Genomic DNA, 18,967 nt, shown 5'->3' with positions numbered 1-18,967 from the left:
GGTAGCCTCAGATGGAGATGCATCTGAAGAAGTGGGTTTTTTTTACCCATGAAAGCTTATGCACAAATAAATCTGTTAGTTTTATGGCAAACACTCAATGTTACATATAAAAACAATGAGGAGTCCAGTGGCACCTTAAAGACTAAGTGACCTTCACCTGGGGTGAGGAAGCACCAGTCACTATTATCCAAATCTCTACTCTCCCATGCCAGCTTCTGCGGAATACTGCACCAAGTCACCTTCGCCCCAGCAGACCCCAAACCCCTTTCCTTCCTCACATTCATCTCTGCTTTCATTTCTCAGTCACAATTTTCCACACAATCTTCACTCTCTTCTGCTCCTTTTTTCATTTCTTTACACTGTTGGCCATGTGCCTTTCTTTATGCTGGACTTTACGCTTGCAAAAGCCTCTTCCTTCAGACTACCAGACAGCTTCCCTTTCATCCTTTAAGTGCCTCAATTAAAACCTACTTTCTCTTAAGCTTGCAATGCTGACTTCAGTTAAATAGCATCTCTGCCCATTTATACATCTGATCTTTTAAGAGCTAGTCAATTTAAAAGCTGAGTTAGAAGTAGCTTCAGGTGCTGTACCTGCTCCCCTGAGTCCCTATGCAATTTCTGTAGCTTTATTTTTTTAATATATAAAAAATATATCTCACCCGTTGCTTGTGTCAAACTCACAGACAGAGGAAATGGACTACACACAAACAACACGGAGTCTGGTGGCACCTTAAAGACGAACAGATTCATTTGGGCATAAGCTTTCGTGGGTAAAAACCCCACTTCTTCAGATGGACTACACACGGGACACAGTCAAGCGCATGATACACAAAATGCTGGCAAGCACACACAATAAAATGGAAAACAAGAGATTACAGTTTGTTTTCTCTAACCTCTCAGCTATAGTGAACTGAGGTGTGAATTTTAGCAAAAGAAGGTCAGTTATTCAGAGGAATGCGATTTCTAAATGGTCTCTCTAACTTATCTGAGGCGAATAACCAGCTCCTCAGGTCAGAGACCTCGTATATTACGGAGAAAGCAAATTCTACAGCTAGGAAACAAAATTACAGGTTTTCCCAGGTTTAAAGTTCTAACCTGAAGACAGACGGCCTACTCATTCGGCCCTTGCTGCGTGAAGCAGAGGAATTCCCATACTATCATGCTCAGTAACCTGGCCTGGGATATACGGTGTTATGTGCTCTGAAAGAAGGAGTGCCAGGACGATTATGTGCCTTATGGCATAACATTTTGAAATTAATTCGGCATTTCTGCAGGATCAACTAAGAGGAGCTCACAGGCCAGGAAGGAGTAAAGCCCTGGTTTATAAACCATAGCCTCAATAATTAGCACATGCTACAAAGAAAGTTATGACAAATACAGTGAAAAGGAGATTTGTGTTTTGAGCAAGATACGTTTGAAAGTTCTTCCAATAAGCAGGTACTCCTTTAACAGAATTCTGCCTGTCCCTCATCTTCAGTCTATACAAGCTTTTCTTAAAGTGTCAAGTAAAAGATTACATTTAATCAAACAGAAAAAGCTATAATCTGATGTTTAAATTACAACTGTCTAGTTAGATGTAACACTCACATATATTGGCATTTAAGTAATAAAACCTAAACCCATTAGGATTCAAGAACCTAGTCACTGATGTATTACAGCCTGTAATGTCTCTCTCAGAACAAATCCTGTATCCGAAAGAAAAACAAGAGTATCTCCCCACAGCACAATCTCAGAATGCTTACTTCATCCTCCCTAGCAAGGTAAAGTGAAATCCAAGCAGTTTGGAGGGAAGGATTAAGAACACAATAAAACAAGATATTCCTCTTGCTAACAGAAAAGCACTGAGCTTAAAGATTCCACGCTACTCCCAAGGTCCCAGGAGTTGGAGAGGAGAAAAAAGATTGTAGGAGAAATGCAAAATATCTGAGATTCTTGCTCCCTGTAAACAATGAATTTGAGACCCTAACCATCAGATGACCAACTGAGACCCGATATAAAATTAACAGTATGTGCTCCGCACACTTCCAATTATGGAATTCGTTCCCCCAGCAGTCTGTTCCCTAAAGACCACATGCGGATCTCAAAGCTGCTCAATATCTTTCCTTAACATCCAGAAGTATTTGGAAAAGCCCCCGTGACATTCAGAGAACACTGCACCAGAAAACAAAACAGTACTCAAGGAGCGAAGTAAACAGCTACCAGTTCATTTCCACACAAATATTGTTTAGGAAGGCCAATCACTTGTGGCAGATACTGAATATTCTCTCTGTATTTCCCATTTAATGCTCCTCCACAATCCCATTACTTATAGTATTTAGCATAATGTTGTGTGTATACATTGTAGATCTTTCCTTTCAGCCTGCCACTCAGGTCTCTGATTCATTCAGTGACGTTGAATCAGGGTTGATGTTGGTGACATGACTGAAAGTATCAAGGTGGAAAAGGAATCAGATTAACTCCCTCTGCACACACTGTTAGCAACAAGAGGAATGGAATGGGAAAGCATTTCAGTTTAATGCAGTTCTGATAAAATGTTACAGTATTTCCCTGTATTAATTCCTGTATAGATGTACAGATCAACCAATATACAGTCCAACCCACTTTAAAAACAAATCATGTCTCATCACCCAAAGTAACAGTTTTCAAACAGTGGAGCATAACTGATTTTTCAAGCAACCATATCTTAAACACCTTCTCAGTCATTGCCTTATCAGAATGTGAAAACAACAAAGAAAATGACACCAGAGAAAGCTGAGGCAGAGAGGTTGAATTTGTTTGAATAAATTAGGAGGAGGGTGTCAAAACTGAGTTTATAGCAGAAAGCCAGTTTCACTTTAATTGTGGAGAGATTGTTCTGACTAACGCATGCTGATCCACACAACCACCAGCAGGCTATCCTGCTTAGGTTGAGCATATACCATTCATTTAAGAAAGTCTCTGTGTATACACTCAGTAAGCTAAGTAGTTCCCAAAAGCACAGCCATCTAGAGTGGCTAAATTCTGGGCAGCCAGAGCACCCTCCGAGCCCAGAAGAGAGCAGGGAAGCCAGCAGATAAGTGATGAAATGCTGTAAGCCAGGATACCTTTTTTAGAAACGTTGCAACTGTTTCTCGTTTTGCTGCTGTGATGCGCTTCACCCCCTCTGGTGACTGGACCCGGATTATCTGTGGAGAATTAAAAGGTATACCAGGTCACATGACAAAGCAATACCACGACCTGTCCTGGTTTTGCTTCTGAGCAATAGAAGTTCCCCACTTTAAAAGACATGAAAGAAAGCGAGTATCATCACAACCTCTCACCCTGACCACACCCTTTTCCCATGACTGAAGTCATTCTCAGTATTTGCTAGATACATTACTCTGAGATGTGAGGCATTTTTACAAACAGATTTAAAAGGTCAATAATGGCACTGAGCTTATTTTTCTGATGAAACTTCTGGATTTAGACATGAAGCAAAACATGCAGCATTATTAGAGGATAACTCAAAGCTTTTACGAGCGCAGTTTAGTCAATCCCCCAATTTCCTTTACAGAGGAACTGGGCTAACTTGCAGTATTAAGGGTCATCTTCAGTTTTATTTCATTTCAACAACATTACTGATAGTTGGCATCTATCTCCAATAAAGAGAATAAGAGAATTAAGTCATTGAGGCACAAGGCATTACTGGGGGACGTTAATAGAATTTCCACTGCAAGCCTCCATTTGAGATGGGAGAGATGAGTAAAGCCACTTGCTTTTGGGAAAAGAGGCCAAGGGAATTGTTCCCATAAAGGCAGACTTGGCTGTGGATCAGTGGCACAACCATCGGTATGTCTTACACTTCTCAGGAGTGTGAAAGTGACTAAGCTCAGACAGCACCTCAGAGCTGCTGCAAGCCCAGAGTACAAAGCAGCACGGGGATATGCAGTGAAGAGCCAGGCTGCAGAGAGTGCTCTTACAAACACCAATCTGCCAATGTGAAGGACAGCAGGGCAGAGCTTGACATGTGACAGCAAGAGGCTGCCAGAGCGCTCCAGAATGCCCTTCTTCAAAGTTATTTTCTCACGTATCACCGCTCCGATGTTGTGTGTGTGAATGCATGGAACATGCTAGAAACAGGATACATTTGTAACAGACTACTCTTTCGCCTGAGTGCAAGTTGCTGCACTCTCTCTTCCCCCAGAAAAGTGTGCATAACACAGGTGAGGTACAGATTCATTAATACTATATTTCAGGGTGCACCTTAATGACTATGGGATAACCCCACCTCGCTTTGATTTTTCAAACACACATGGAACCCAAACACACATTGCATTTCCTGCTTGGAAAGCTTACTTACATTTAATCAGCCTAAGAATGCCAAAACAAGGCTCTAAAGATCTTTTTAAATGTTCAAGCTTCTCCCACTTGTGGGGCTTACTAAGAATATTTGAAGGGCTAATGAGACCCAGGCTGTTGAACACCCTGAAGCATTCTCTCTGCCAGTGGCTAAGAGAATGATGTCTCCACACAATTCCCAGGCGGCACTGGAGCTAGCCAGAGATCAGAACAGACAACTGAATATTTAACCACCTGGCACTAGCATGGCAGCATAGAGCTATATCACTGGGTCCTAACTCGAACCTTTTCTGCAACAATATATGACCAATCAGCTGCGTACCTTATTTTGGTGCGTTCAGCTCAGGACAGTGTTTCAGATAAGATCTCCAGCATCAATGCCACAGTAACTAACATGAAGTGTGTGGTTGAGAAAAGGAATACTTTGCCATAACCCAGTTAAAAACACATGTTCTCTGCTGCTCAGGTGATCCAAGAAAATGCTAAAAGGAAGGTAATATCAGTAACATCCAGATGTTGAGAGGAAGGCAGATGCCAGTTGCTGCATCACCACAGATGCCCCCAAGAACACACACACGAGGTCTAATAAGACCTGGATGATGTCACTGTTGGCCAAAGTTTTGCCTACAAGAGTAGCATAGATGCTTGTGATTCTGGAAGTCTATAGAGACACTTGGTTTTCAACAGCAGGGCTTGCCTGGCAGCTTTAGAAAGAAAAATCTAAATACAAACCCTGTTTTGTTGCAAGGTTCCAGAATTTTTCAAACACTTTCAATAACTTTTTGTTTTGTTAGTTTCTACACCCAGTTCTCCCTCCACTGGAAAGAGGGTGACTAACGTGGAAGAACACACCGAGGCCAATGACCGACTGGGCATCAGCATGCAACAAATGAAATCAATTGATTCAGCAGCCTAACAACTGGCAAATTACAGGCCTATTGAGATAGACCTTTACAAAGAGTAAAGGAACGGTGTTTATATGCCGTTCCAGTTAAACTAGTTTCTAGCATGGCTGATCAACTGATGTGGATGAAGCCAAACCGCATTCAAAGAACAGCATTCTAGCCTAAATTTTGGCTAAGGCAGAGATCCGCAACCTTTGGCACGTGGCCCATCAGGATAATCTGCTGGGGGGCTGGGACAGTTTGTTTACCTGCAGCTCCCACTGGCCGCGGTTCGCCACTCCAGGCCAATGGGGGCTGTGGGAAGCGCCACTTCCTGCAGCCCCCATTGGTCTGGAACAGCGAACTGTAGCCAGTGGGAGCTGTGATCTGCCAAACCTGCTCCAGCCGGCCAGCGAATTTCCATGATGGGTTGCATGCCAAAGGTTGCCAATCCCTAGGCTAAAGCCAGAAGGTGGCTTTCGAATAGAGTTTTAAAATGGTTCTGCACCCATCCAAAAGGGCCTTTGACTTGGAGGACTTTGGGGAATTTTCCCACTGCCACTCCTGGACACCAGTAATTTTCATCTCAGTATCATCTAGACCTACTCTAGACAACACGGTGGTAAACATACTGGCAGGTGGTCCAGCACACTGCTAGAACCGGTGCAGCAGTACTGGTGGGAGAGTTTTAAGGGAAAGTTCAGAGCACAGAAAGGTTTAGGCACTATCCACACGGGGATCACAACTGTGCTATGAACAACCTTTGCACATGGTTGTCAATAGCAGTTTCCCTCCCTAGCGCAGATACAGACTATGACACAACATATCTGTTGTATGTGCCGGATGGAGATTTAGAGGGGGAAAGAGGGAGGTTACATTTAGTCTGATTTTTAATAAGCCTATCAAGCTCCAGGCACACATGCAGACCGTCTCACGGGGAAGATGTATTTTAATGTTTCCGGTGGATCCTGTCCTTCTTCCCCCAGCCCAATGGAACCAATACTTTAATAGGCAAACTGCCACCCACTAACATCTCAAGCTCAACTCCCACCCCAAAACTTAAAAGCCTGGGGGGGTGGAAGTCTTCAAATGGGCCTAAAGGTTAAAAACTGTTAGGCTGCGCTAGAGCCGGGTCTGAGGAAAACGGGAAGATGGTGAGAACGCCAAGATCTCTAGGGAGACCCTCTCCGGGTGGGAAAAACATCGGCTTGTTGCTTCGCGGTGGGAGGGTTTCTGAGTCTTTTGCGGAGGCTGAAGGGTCTCACTTGACTGGCTCTGCCGGGGAGGGGCAGCCGGACGGATTCCCGAGGAGATGCCCTTTCCCGGGGGGCCCCTCCCTGGGACTTGGGGGTATTCAGCTGCTCCCGGCCCGGTCCGGGTCCAGGGAAGGGAGCGGGCTCGGGGGCCCTGCCTGGCGGGGAGCTGGATTCCCGGGGCCCCGGCCCGCTGCCCCCGCCCCAGCCGCAGGGCTCCCAGGCCCGATCTGCTGCCTCATCCCCGGCCCCGACTCACGATGGTCTCCGCCATGGCGCTGCCGGCCCCGCCTGCTCCCGGGAGCGGTGCCCGGCTCCGGCCTCCAGCTCCCCCGCTCCGTGCGCGCGGCGTCACGGGCCCCGCGGCCGCCAACCCCGACAACAAGGTTCCGGCCAGGAACGGTCCGTCCCCTCCCGCCCACAGATCCTTCCACAGCGCCCTCTAGTCCCGCCCCATAACCCCTCCGGGTACCCCACAGACCCCCCCCCGGTCCTACCCCATAACCCCTCCCTGGGGTACCCCATAGAACCCCCCCCGGTCCACCCCATAACCCCTCCGGGTACCCCATAGAACCCCCCCCGGTCCCACCCCATAACCCCTCCGGGTACCCCACAGACCCCCCCCCCCGTCCTATCCCATAACCCCTCCGGGTACCCCACAGAACCCCCCCCCGGTCCTGCCCCATAACCCCTCCCTGGGGTACCCCATAGAACCCCCCCCGGTCCCGCCCCATTACCCCTCCGGGTACCCCACAGACCCCCCCCCGTCCTATCCCATAACCCCTCCGGGTACCCCACAGAACCCCCCCCTGGTCCCGCCCCATAACCCCTCCGGGTACCCCACAGAACCCCCCCCGGTCCCACCCCATAACCCCTCCGGGTACCCCACAGAACCCCCCCCGGTCCTGCCCCATAACCCCTCCCTGGGGTATCCCATAGAACCCCCCCCGGTCCCACCCCATAACCCCTCCGGGTACCCCACAGAACCCCCCCCGGTCCCGCCCCATAACCCCTCCGGGTACCCCACAGAACCCCCCCCGGTCCTGCCCCATAACCCCTCCGGGTACCTCACAGAACCCCCCCCTGGTCCCGCCCCATAGCCCCTCCCTGGGGTACCCCATAGAACCCCCCCAGTCCCACCCCATAACCCCTCCGAGTCCCCACAGAACCCCTCCCTGGGGTACCCCACAGAACCCCCCCTGGTCCTACCCCATAACCCCTCCCTGGGGTACCCCATAGAACCCCCCCTGGTCCCACCCCATAACCCCTCCCTGGGGTACCCCATAGAACCCCCCCAGTCCCACCCCATAACCCCTCCGGGTACCCCACAGAACCCCTCCCGGTCCCGCCCCATAACCCCTCCCTGGGGTACCCCACAGCGCCCTCTAGTCCCGCCCCATAACCCCTCCGGGTACCCCACAGAACCCCTCCCGGTCCCGCCCCATAACCCCTCCCTGGGGTACCCCACAGACCCCCCCCGGTCCCACCCCATAACCCCTCCCTGGGGTACCCCACAGCACCCTCTAGTCCCGCCCCATAACCCCTCCGGGTACCCCACAGACCCCCCCCGGTCCCACCCCATAACCCCTCCCTGGGGTACCCCACAGCGCCCTCTAGTCCCGCCCCATAACCCCTCCGGGTACCCCACAGAACCCCCCCCGGTCCCACCCCATAACCTCTCCGGGTACCCCACAGAACCCCCCCGGTCCCGCCCCATAGCCCCTCCCTGAGGTATCCCATAGAACCCCCCCCCGGTCCCGCCCCATAACCCCTCCGGGTACCCCACAGAACCCCCCCAGTCCCACCCCATAACCCCTCCCTGGGGTACCCTACAGAACCCCCCCTGGTCCCACCCCATAACCCCTCCCTGAGGTATCCCACAGAACCCCCCCCGGTCCCGCCCCATAACCCCTCCCTGGGGTACCCCACAGAACCCCCCCCGGTCCCGCCCCATAACCCCTCCGGGTACCCCACAGAACCCCCCCCGGTCCCGCCCCATAACCCCTCCCTGGGGTACCCCATAGAACCCCCCGGTCCCACCCCATAACCCCTCCGGGTACCCCACAGAACCCCCCCCGGTCCCGCCCCATAACCCCTCCCTGAGGTATCCCATAGAACCCCCCCCCGGTCCCATCCCATAACCCCTCCGGTACCCCACAGAACCCCCCCCCGGTCCCGCCCCATAACCCCTCCGTGGGGTACCCCATAGAACCCCCCCCGGTCCCACCCCATAACCCCTCCGGGTACCCCACAGAACCCCCCCCCGGTCCCACCCCATAACCCCTCCCTGAGGTATCCCATAGAACCCCCCCCCGGTCCCACCCCATAACCCCTCCGGGTACCCCACAGAACCCCCCCCCGGTTCTACACCATAACCCCTCCCTGGGGTACCCCACAGAACCCCCCCCGGTCCCGCCCCATAACCCCTCCGGGTACCCCACAGACCCCCCCGGTCCTACCCCATAACCCCTCCGGGTACCCCACAGAACCCCCCCCGGTCCCGGCCCATAACCCCTCCGGGTACCCCACAGACCCCCTTTCCCGGTCCTACCCCATAAACCCTCCCTGGGGTACCCCACAGAACCCTCCCGGTCCCACCCCATAACCCCTCCGAGTCCCCACAGAACCCCTCCCTGGGGTACCCCACAGAACCCCTTCCCTGGTCCTACCCCATAACCCCTCCCTGGGTACCCCTCTGAACCCCCCTGGTCCCACCCCATAACCCCTCAGGATACACCTCTGAACCCCCCCCCCCAATTTGGCCCCATAACTCCTCCCTGGGTGCCCCACAGAACTCCTCCCCCCCCGGTCTCACCTTAAACCCCCCACCAGTCCTGTCCCATAACCTCTCCCCCAGGATCCCACAGAACCCCTCCCCCTGGTCCTGCCTCATAACCACTCCTCCGGTACCCCACAGAATCCCTCTGTGTTCATCCTGCAGGATAAAATCATTTGTGCCACAAAATCAGCCAGTAATGAGACCAAGTCATGATGTTATGTCACTACTGCATCACATTGCTCTACATAACCTCTGGCTTCTTTCCTCCCCCTGCAAGCGCATGAGAGCTGGGACTGTGCCATAACTATGAGGATGTGTGGGGAGCTTGTTGAGAATTATCCCTGCTTCTGATGCCTAGTGGTGCTGATGGGGCAGCGCAGCTGTGTACTGGCCCAGCAAAGATGCTACTACTTCTGAGTCTGGGTCCTGGACCGGAGGGGCCCCAGTCCGGCTCCCTGCGAACTGTCATTCTCTGCTGTGGATGGGGAGGAGGTGAAAAGCAGGGAGGATGTCAGTCATCACCTCCCTCTCCAAGGACCACTGAAGTGTTCATTTAGCACCCGTCAATTCTCCTGTTAGCGGGTGCACAAAGGGGCCTGCTGGAGGAGTGCAGGAATTGCGTATTAGAAGGGGCAATCCAGGATTGTTCTACAGGACTGGGCAAGTTAGATACAGGGTAACATTTTCAAAGGTGTCCAAGTGACTGGGGAACCTAACTCTCATTCTCAAAAGGAACTTAAGCCATATCTACACAACAGTTGCTACAGCTACGATGCTGCTGCGTGCCGCTGTAGTGCCATAGTGTAGACGTTCCTACATCAGTGGAAGGGGGTTTTCGGTCTATGTAGGTAATGTCCCACTTCAAGAGGTGGTAGCTAGGTCAGTGGAAGAATTCTTCCTTCAACCTAGCTGCATCTACGCCAGGGCTAGGTCGACCTAACTATGACACTCGAGTGAAATTTCCTTTTACAGCCCTGAGCGACGTAGATAGGCCTGGTCTGTTAAAAATTAGATCAACCTAAGTGCCCTCAACTCGCAATGAGCTCTGAGCGCTCAGGTGTCTACGGCACTTGAAAATGGGACAAAAGCCATGTCTAGTCTACTCCCGGCCCTGGTATAGTGATGTGGGTCGGGGTGGGGAAGAGACGTGATCTCTGAGTGACAGAGCTGGGTTGGCAAAAGCCCCTCATGTAGGGGCTGGAATATGCTAGACCAAGTACAAAAATGCAGCTTTGTGGATATAAACAGCACGCACATGAGGAGCATTTTGCTGCTATACTACACAGGTAGAGCTACCCTGGCAAATCATTCCTAAGGCAGATCTGGCTTTAAATTCCTAAGTCACTTAGGCACCTTTGGAAATTTGACCCCAAGGCTGGGATTTTTAAAAGTGTCTAAGGGAATGAGGTGCCTAAATCTCATTAACTTTCAATGAGAGTTGGGTGCCCAATGGCACTTTGTGCCTTTGAAAATCTCCTTATAAGTCACTTTTGGAAATTGGATGGAGGCTCCTAAGCCACATAGGCTCATGTCCTTCAAGGTATTTAGGGAGCCAACGCCCACTGATTTCCTTAGGTGTGTTTGAAAATGGCACCGATGACCGCTAAAGAAATGCAAAGAAAGCACCTGCTTTCACAGGGCCAAATGGCTGAAAGTGATGTCAGTGGGAGCAGGGGTCAGCTCTCAGCCTGCTTCTATTCCCTGGGGATAATTAATCTGACATCACTGCATACCTGCAACTGCTGCAGGTAAACCCCAGGCTAGAGTAATAAAGCTCCAATTGCCTTCAGGGGAAGGACACAGCTAGAGAAAGGATGTTACAAAAAAATAAAATAAACTACAACCAGCCAAATGACAATAAGGAAGGATGTGGGGGATCTCTCGAGAACCCTGTTCTTTGTAATTACCTGCCACTTACAGCCCTAAAATGGTCACTTCATTTCTTTTTGCAGTCATTTAATCAAATAACCTTGAAGTATGCACAGCTATGTGGCAAGACGGCTTCTTAGAAGCTTAAGAACTGGTATACTCAGGGCACGCAAGTCAGCATGGGCCTCTTTAATTGCAGGGGCTACTTAAGCCATGAAATGTGACTTCTCACATGATAGGAGCCTGACCGAAGTGTCTGCCCAGCCCCAAAGCTCTGACTACGCTGCTCACAGCGCCTCGCCTGTGGATCCTTCTGCCTGCTAAAGTAGGGGACACCTGCAGCAGGATGGCATCTGGACATGGCCCGGCAAGAACAGGAGAGAAGCTCTTCATGATTGTCACTCCCTTTGCTACACGGTTTTCCTTCAAGGAGGTGAAGGTGGAAGACGATGAGAGGAGCCCGTTGTTACCACAGGTAAACGCTGGGTTTGTGTTACACGCTGGCTTTGTGCTTCTCTTTGGAGTATGTGGGGGTCAGGCTCTGTGACTCAGCTTAACTGCAAACCCGGAACTGATTTCAGGGGTCTTAGGAGCTCCTGAAAATAAAAGACTCCAGTGTTCTTTGGGGCAGGGGGGCAGGGGAGATGAAATCCTTAGCCCTAAGCTCTGTTCTTTGTCAGGGAGGGGCACACCTGGAACATCTCCACTGAAGTCAAGAGCCACTCTTGACTTGTGCAGATGAGCCAGATTCTTGCCCTGGCTTAAATCTCTAAGGTTACAACATGTTCCCAAAGTCATTCGCTCCCTTCACCCCTGCAGTTCTGCTCTCCATCTGCTGTGTGCTTCCTTCCTGTGCTTGCCACTAACGCTAATCACGGCTGGCATCAGGTTGAGCAAACTAAGGTGGACCTAGAGGCCTGGTTTGCCATGGGGTGTCATGAGGCTGGGTTCAGATTTCTGCCTCCAGCACCTGGGCTGAGCCTGGCTGGAATCGGCTGCCTACCCCTCTTCTGATGGCGGCACAAGGTTCCTCCTCCCAACATCTGTCTGTTACTCAAACCCTTCCGCTGGGCTTCCCAGTGAGTTGTCATGACACAGAGGCCCATTGGTGGTTCACTACTCTGTCAGCAAGTCCTAGCAGGCCTGACAAACTCGCCACACCCAACACTCTGCTGTCATGGTGCTTACCTAAACAGTGATGTAAGGGATCAAAGGCTGGCCGATGGCACGCTGGTCACTAGCATCATAATGAGGTCTGTGCTGATACTGTACAGGGAATTGTGTGTCTGTACAGAAAGAATGTTTTCACATCTGGAACAAGACAGAATGGACAAACAGCTGTTCTGCCAGGCAAAGAAAGTGATATTTGCATATTAAGTCAGGTTGGGAGGGGATGTGAAACTGACATGGCAGAGCAGACTGGAGTGTGAACACCAGGGGCCATCCTGACTGTGGGAACAAAGACAATAAACGTTGGGCTATATAAGGAGATGCAAAGGAACATTTTGTTCTCCATTTTCTGGGGAAACCCCTTGGAGGGTGTGGGGAAATCAGGACAGCCTGGATCCTGGTATGACTGAAAATTGGCAGCTCGATCAAAGAGGGATTCCTGGAAAGAAGCCCCCCGGACTGGCTAGGAAAGGGAGCCACTAATCAGTTTGTTGTCTTTGTCACTATTCTCTTTCCACTGTCCGGTCCCGACCCGCACGTGACTTGGTCAGTCTCACTCTTTGTTCATAAACACGAATTTGCTTGAGATCACTGTGCGAAGTTATTACAAAGGCCCTGATCCTTGTAGCCACCCAGCTGTGTGTACGCTGTCTCTTCAGGGACAGCGGCCTTGGTAGTCACTGTGAGTGTCTACTACCAGGGCTGGACACTGTGGCGAGAGGCTTCCACGGCGTTCGGGGACTGGGGTACACCCAGGGCAGAATAAAGGCTGGCAGAGCTTCCAGGCAGATTGTCGGGGAGGCAAACAGGCTGGGGGGCTGACCCCCAGTTTAGCACCAGCAGGTCTCTCCCTTGCTCAGGCAGGGGGGTAACAAGGTGACCCACAGTCCTTGCGGCCCGAGGGAGCGGCCAGTGAATGTGGGAGCTTGGAAGGGAAGGCCAGAAGGAAACAAAGCAGAGCACTGTTTTGCTCTGTCCTATTGCTCCGGAGTTTGACTGGGGAAGATAGTATCACCAATGTAAGCAATGACTCACTCATGCTTGAGTAAAACCAATAGATCAGAGCAAAGTAAAGCAAAGCCACTGTACACTGTGCCCCCCACAGGCCTCTGGGGCTGTCTACGGCTTCCTCTTTGGCATTTTAAAATGGGCTTTGTATTAACAAACAGTATAAGGCAGTAACGGCCTCGTAAAGCCTTGATCAATGCAAACCGGGAGAACCACCGCCCTCCTTCTGGAAATAGAGCAATGATTGGAGCCAAGGCATCAGGGAACAGCCTCTTCTCTTAGCCGTACTGCAGCCCAGTCCTGGCCCAGACCCCGCAGAGCCAGGCACTGGACAAACACCCGACAAAAAAGTGCCCCCCCAGCCACCCCTCTTCGCAGCTCTGAAATCTCTCTTGCCACAGCTGCACTTTCAGTTTAAGGTCTTTCCCCTGCACACCCCATCGGTTTCTGCTGCAGCTAAGGAGCCTGGCTCCTTGTCTGCTCATGGCAGCGAGGGCTCCCTGCTACTGCTCCCCCAGTTCTAGGAACAGAAGTGAACTGCTGGTGCAAAACCAGATGGGCGCACTCATGGCTTTGGTGAGAATGGCCAGCGTTGGACACGTTTCCTTCTGTGGACTTTAAAAACACCAGCTCTTCCCCCAACCATAAAATTTGCAGGACATTTGTCCCTGGTCCCCTCCCCTTTGCTAACTACCCCATACCCAGCTGTTGGCCCTATGCAGGATTGCCAACCTCAAATGTTAAAAAATCAGGAGTCAGCTCGCCAAAAATCAGGAGATTGGCTTTAAAGTCAGGAGATGATATAAAAATAATAGCTGTGGTGTTCCGTTATTGGCCTTCTGCTTTCGGAGCCTTTCGGGTGCACTGGGGTCCCATTGGGAAGTTTTCTGCACAGCCAGGAGGGCTAGAAACTTACTTTTCCTTTAAAGAATGAAGGCTGGAATCATCACATATCCACTTGACTCCAGGAGCTGGGGCTTTAAGGAAACAATAATTATCATGAGATTCATGGCAAAATCATGAGGGTTAGCAACACTGCAAGTATGTTCCAGCTTGCTGTGCCCGGGGACTCCTCACTCTTTTGACACACAACACAGTCGGTATTTGAGAGCTTTGAGGTGAAGTGTTAGATTCATTTCACTCAGTATCTTGCACAATGGCTGCAGATTAGCTGAGAAGAAAGGCTGTTCAGGAAGCTCGGGGCAGACTAAATGGGTTGCCAGTTTTGCATGAGAAGGAATTAAATAGCTGAAGATCTAGCTAGTGCTTCTATGACTTCCTAGAATGGCAAATCCAGACACAGTTTGCATCTCTTCTGTTCCCTGGTCTATAACAAAGGGCTTACCAGGATAACGAAGGCCGTTTGAAATGTTCGCTTCCTTAAATAATAGTTGTGCTGGGGGAATCGATCCTTAACCCAATGCATTAAAATCCTACATAATCAGGGAGGATGCAAAAAACCAAAGTTTTGAGGGGGTGGGGGAAGCAATAAAGTTTAAGTGCAACAGAGAAAAACTTTCACCAAGTCTGAATCTTGTCCAAGACCTCTAGTGGAGTAGGACTTCCCAGAAGAGAGGACATGCTTGTGCTTTTCTGCTCCTCACTGAGCCAGGAAATGATCTGTTCTTTCTCTCTCCCCCCAATCAGACACGCAGACTGGGCAAGCTGCTTTCTTCACCCAACCTCCCTGGCCCCCTGTTCTCTGCCGCTGGAGACCCAGACGCTGGATTGCCAGAGAAGCACCCAGGAAAATGGGATCTTCTACTGCCTCCCAGCCACAGCCTGGATTTCTGCAGCTATTGCATTAAGTACCTGACCTTCCTCTGGAACCTCTTGTTCTCTGTGCTGGGCTTGCTGATCTTGGCCTTTGGGATCTGGGGGCTCCTGGCCAAGGAGTCCCTGGTAAGTGAGCGTATAGCCCATCTGGGCTCTGACCCCATGCTCTTCTTTGTCCTGGTGGGTCTGGCCGTCAGCACCGTCTCTCTGGCAGGCTGCGTGGGAGCGCTCTACGAAAACACCTGCCTGCTGAAGTTCTTTACTGGGGGAATCATCACTTTTGTCATCTTGGAGATTCTAGGTGGGCTCGTCCTGTATTCTCTGAGACACCAGCTCAAGGGCTCCCTGCAGAACACCATGCTGGAGGCTGTCCTAAGGTACCAGGATGACCCAGATCTGAGATTCATCATGGACGAAATTCAGATGGGCTTGCAATGCTGCGGCGCGGAGTCCTACCAGGATTGGCAAATGAACATGTGAGTACAAAGGTTTGGGCTACAGCCATGTTGTCTGGCTCACTTGGGAGGTTGTGGAAAATCTCGAATCCATTTATCCGGGCTAGCAAAGCACCACGGCATTCCTAGTCCAAATGCTCCTTGCATGCAGGAGAGCCAGCATCAGCTGACTCAGCTCCTGGCTACACGCTTATGCTGCAGCTGCCTGTGCAGCTTCCTAGCATGTCAGGCTGAACACAGGCAAGCGGCGTGTTGCAGCCACACACCTTCAGCCTCACTCACGCTGCACCTGGTGCAGGGTAATAAACAGTGACGCCGCCTTGCAAAGCTCATGGAAACTTACCAGCCAAGGCACGATCTGCGCTCCCATTCTTTCTGTTCTGGGAGCGGACTTGCTGAGGGCGAGTCCACAAGGCATTTGCAAAGCACTCCTGGGCCTGGCCTCTCTGTGTGGACAGAGAGCCGGGTGGGTGGACAGACGCTCGAGGAAAACGGTTGTGTTCACGTGAGGAGTGAGCTGCTGAGACTGGGCCATGGGAAGATGCTGGTCTACAGTGCTGGAGTCCCAAACTTCTCCATGTTCTCCTGCAAGGGAGGCTCTTTGCTTTGCTTTTTCTTCTTACAACGACCCAGTGAAACTCCAGGGCAGGGCAGGGCAGGGCAGGGCGGGGCAGTGAAGCCCCGGTGCAACCTCAAGGCTCTGGGCCGTCCCTCTATCGCTTGGCTGGCAGGTGCGTTTGTATATGGTGGGGAGCCTTTATCCCCTGGTGGGATGTGGGAGCGGGGGTGGGCCGAGGAAATGACACCATTAAACCAGCCTGAGAGAGGTGCTGGCAGGTAACGTTCCCACTCAGGTTCCAGCCGCCAGCCCCGCAACTCGAGCACAAGTCTGAAGTGGGCCTAGTGCAGCTTGGCCCACTTAACAGAGGGATCTCAGACTAGAACCGCTGCAGTCTGTCCTGGCCGTGGGAGATGGACCCCAAAGCTGCAGCTCAGGCTTCTCTCTGCTCGCAGTGAGCAACGCTGGCAGCTGCGGTGGTGAGCACAAAAGCACTGGGCTCCTCGAGTCACCTCCAAAGAGAGTGACGGATTCTCCTTGGTCATTCGCAGATATTTTAACTGCAGCTCCCCTGGTGTGCAAGCCTGCGGCGTTCCCGCTTCCTGCTGTCTGCATCCCCTGGAGAACGGCACCATCACAAACTCCCAGTGTGGCTTCGGAGCCCTCCGCATGGAGGAGTTTGAGGCTCAAAGTATCATCTCTCTCGGCGGCTGCGTGCCCCAGCTGAGCCGGTGGCTTCGTGGCCACAGGGGGGTGCTGAGCGCCTACTTTGTGTTTCTGATCCTGGTTGAAGTCGGAGGCTTCTTACTGGCAACCAAGTTACTGGCAGACCTGGCATTTGTCAGAGCACCAGGGTGGCAGCCAGGGCCTTGGTGACTCACCGCACGTGGCTGGAGGTCAAAGCGGGATCCTGGGGCGGAGCTTCAAGCTGATGTGATTGAAACGGGGGCTCAGAACCGCTCTCCAGCAGGGCACAATGGACGGGCCGGGCCCGCTGCTGAGCTCGGGTTCTCTGACGCCTTGCCCTGTGGGAAAGGCTGTTTGGTACAAGCTGTGGTGTGAATCTAAGCCGGGCTGCTTGTCTCAGCGTAACCTCCCCGGTGGACACGCGGATTCCAGTGTGAAGTGGCGCTATCATTCCAGCTGGGGTCACGTGAAAAGGGGTGGAACCATGCCGAGAAAAGCCCCTCGTGCACTGGCAAGAGGGCCGCTGGGGGGAAAGGGGGTTAGTTCTGGGACTTGTCTGGCACAGGCAGGGAACTCTGCTGGCCCCACTGAGCCTGCTGCAGCGGCTCCCTGGGCTGCGGGAGATCAGAGCTGAGCCCTTCGTCCCTGGCTGGAGCAGCAGGGCGTGTGCAGGAGAAACAGCCCACCTGCACCGCCCCTGCCTCTGCCTGCTGCTAGGAGACCCTCTCTCAGTCACCGAGGGGGGAACCCCAGGCCTTCAGCTGAGCGCGAGGGTTCCTGTCCCCCCCCACCCCCCGTCTCCAGCCCGTGTGTGCTGCTTCCCATCTCCCGCTTGCTGTGGGGAGGCCTTACCCTGCCCAGCTGGGGATGGACAGCTTTGTAGTTACCTGGCAAATAAATCTCTACCTGTTCCATGGTTGTAGAGGAGGGGCGTGACTGGGAAGGGGCCCCTCCGCAGTGAGATACCATGCAGGGCAGACAGGGCGAGTGAGCCCCGAGGACTGACAATCGCTGAGTCCAACGGCTCTGCTGTTAGAAGCCGCTGCCTTGCGGGACTAGGCCGGACGCACCCAGCGGCGGCCATCTCACTTCCCTTAAGCCCACTCGTGGCCATGGGAAGTGAAGGGCCAGATTGCCCTACCCTCAGCAGGGGCGGGGAGGGAGGGGTTAGAAGCCCAATCCAACGGCCCCCTCCGCTGACTGCACTGGGCCTCAGCTAGGCCTTGCAATGAGATGCAGTCTGCAGAACAGAGCCTTGGCCTGCTTGGCTGTGCAGAGCTGCCCCTTGAATGCCCAGTGCTGGCTGCCCCAGCCTGCCACGCCCTCCCCTGCTAGCACGACTGACTCAGAGGCTCCTAGCGGCAGCATTCTCTGCCCCCCTCCCGCCCCCAAGGGGAATCTCCAGGTGACTAATGTTTGCAGCTGGCGGAGGATGTGAAGTGCTCAAGCAGAGCTTTGTGCTGAGTGGGAAACGGCCCCAGCTGCTCCCTCTGCCTCACCTCTTGGCACAGCTGTATCAATTACCCATGGGCAAAGGAGGCTGGGTTCCCAGCTTCCAGAGCCGCTTACACAAGCAGCCTCTCTCAGATCAATAGACTTCCATGCCACCACAAAACGCCTTGAACCTTGACCCCCTCCTTTCACCCAAGCAGCCAGGGTTTATGCTACCTCTGTGGAGCCCACCCCCTGCAAGCAGGGAGTTCTCTGCTCCTCCCCATAGGTGGCTGCATTTCCCCAGGGCTGCCTGTTTTGAGACAAGGGGCAGGGGAAGTTTTAAGGAGTAGAGCTGCCTGGCCTTGGGGAGGATGTCCGTCTGAAAGCATTTTCACTGAAAAATGGGGAGGTTTGGTGGGGGGGTGTGATGCCTGGGTTTTGGCAAGTGCTGGTAATTAGCCTGTATAATCCACCCTCTGCATCTTATAGTAATGTAAAGCTACCCTGGCTCCTGCAGGGAGAGAACCTGCCCCAGCCCTAGGCAGCTGTGAAGAACAGGCCACTAACGCACAACAGAGGGAGGATCATTCTACACCTCACACTGCAGCCGCGGCTCCCACCTCCTCCCGTTTGCTGAGTCTGCAGCCCTAGTGAAAATTCCAGGGCTTTCAAACAATTAGCAGACATTAAATGCCAAATCCCACTGGCCTGGCTCCAGCAGGTTGGGCAAGCTGAGAGGTGAATGAGACTGGTGGTACACAGCGTGTCTTGGGGAA

At 52.5% G+C, this 18,967-nt stretch overlaps 2 protein-coding genes across 2 annotated transcripts in view; one reads left to right on the top strand and one right to left on the bottom strand.

Moving 5' to 3' along the window:
- NPLOC4 (NPL4 homolog, ubiquitin recognition factor) overlaps positions 1–6,794 on the bottom strand; it is a 42,114-nt gene extending 35,320 nt beyond the window's left edge. Inside the window, exons 1-2 of the mRNA XM_050921103.1 lie at positions 6,714–6,794; positions 3,084–3,164 (exon numbers count right to left, since the gene is read on the bottom strand). Of these exons, the coding sequence (XP_050777060.1) occupies positions 3,084–3,164; positions 6,714–6,728 (96 nt within the window). The 5' untranslated portion in view covers positions 6,729–6,794. The remainder of the gene's footprint in view (positions 1–3,083; positions 3,165–6,713) is intronic.
- Positions 6,795–11,313: 4,519 nt separating this feature from the next.
- Positions 11,314–18,000, top strand: TSPAN10 (tetraspanin 10). The gene is made up of 3 exons (XM_050921038.1): positions 11,314–11,577; positions 14,928–15,532; positions 16,622–18,000. The coding sequence occupies exons 1-3, from the start codon at positions 11,449–11,451 to the stop codon at positions 16,944–16,946; spliced, it is 1,059 nt and encodes a 352-aa protein (XP_050776995.1). The 5' UTR covers positions 11,314–11,448; the 3' UTR covers positions 16,947–18,000.
- The last annotated feature ends 967 nt before the right edge of the window (positions 18,001–18,967 follow it).

The sequence above is a fragment of the Gopherus flavomarginatus genome, chromosome 12 (assembly GCF_025201925.1).
Source record: "Gopherus flavomarginatus isolate rGopFla2 chromosome 12, rGopFla2.mat.asm, whole genome shotgun sequence".
NCBI classification, from domain to species: domain Eukaryota; kingdom Metazoa; phylum Chordata; order Testudines; family Testudinidae; genus Gopherus; species Gopherus flavomarginatus.
This window is presented reverse-complemented; position numbering and strand designations above follow the sequence as displayed.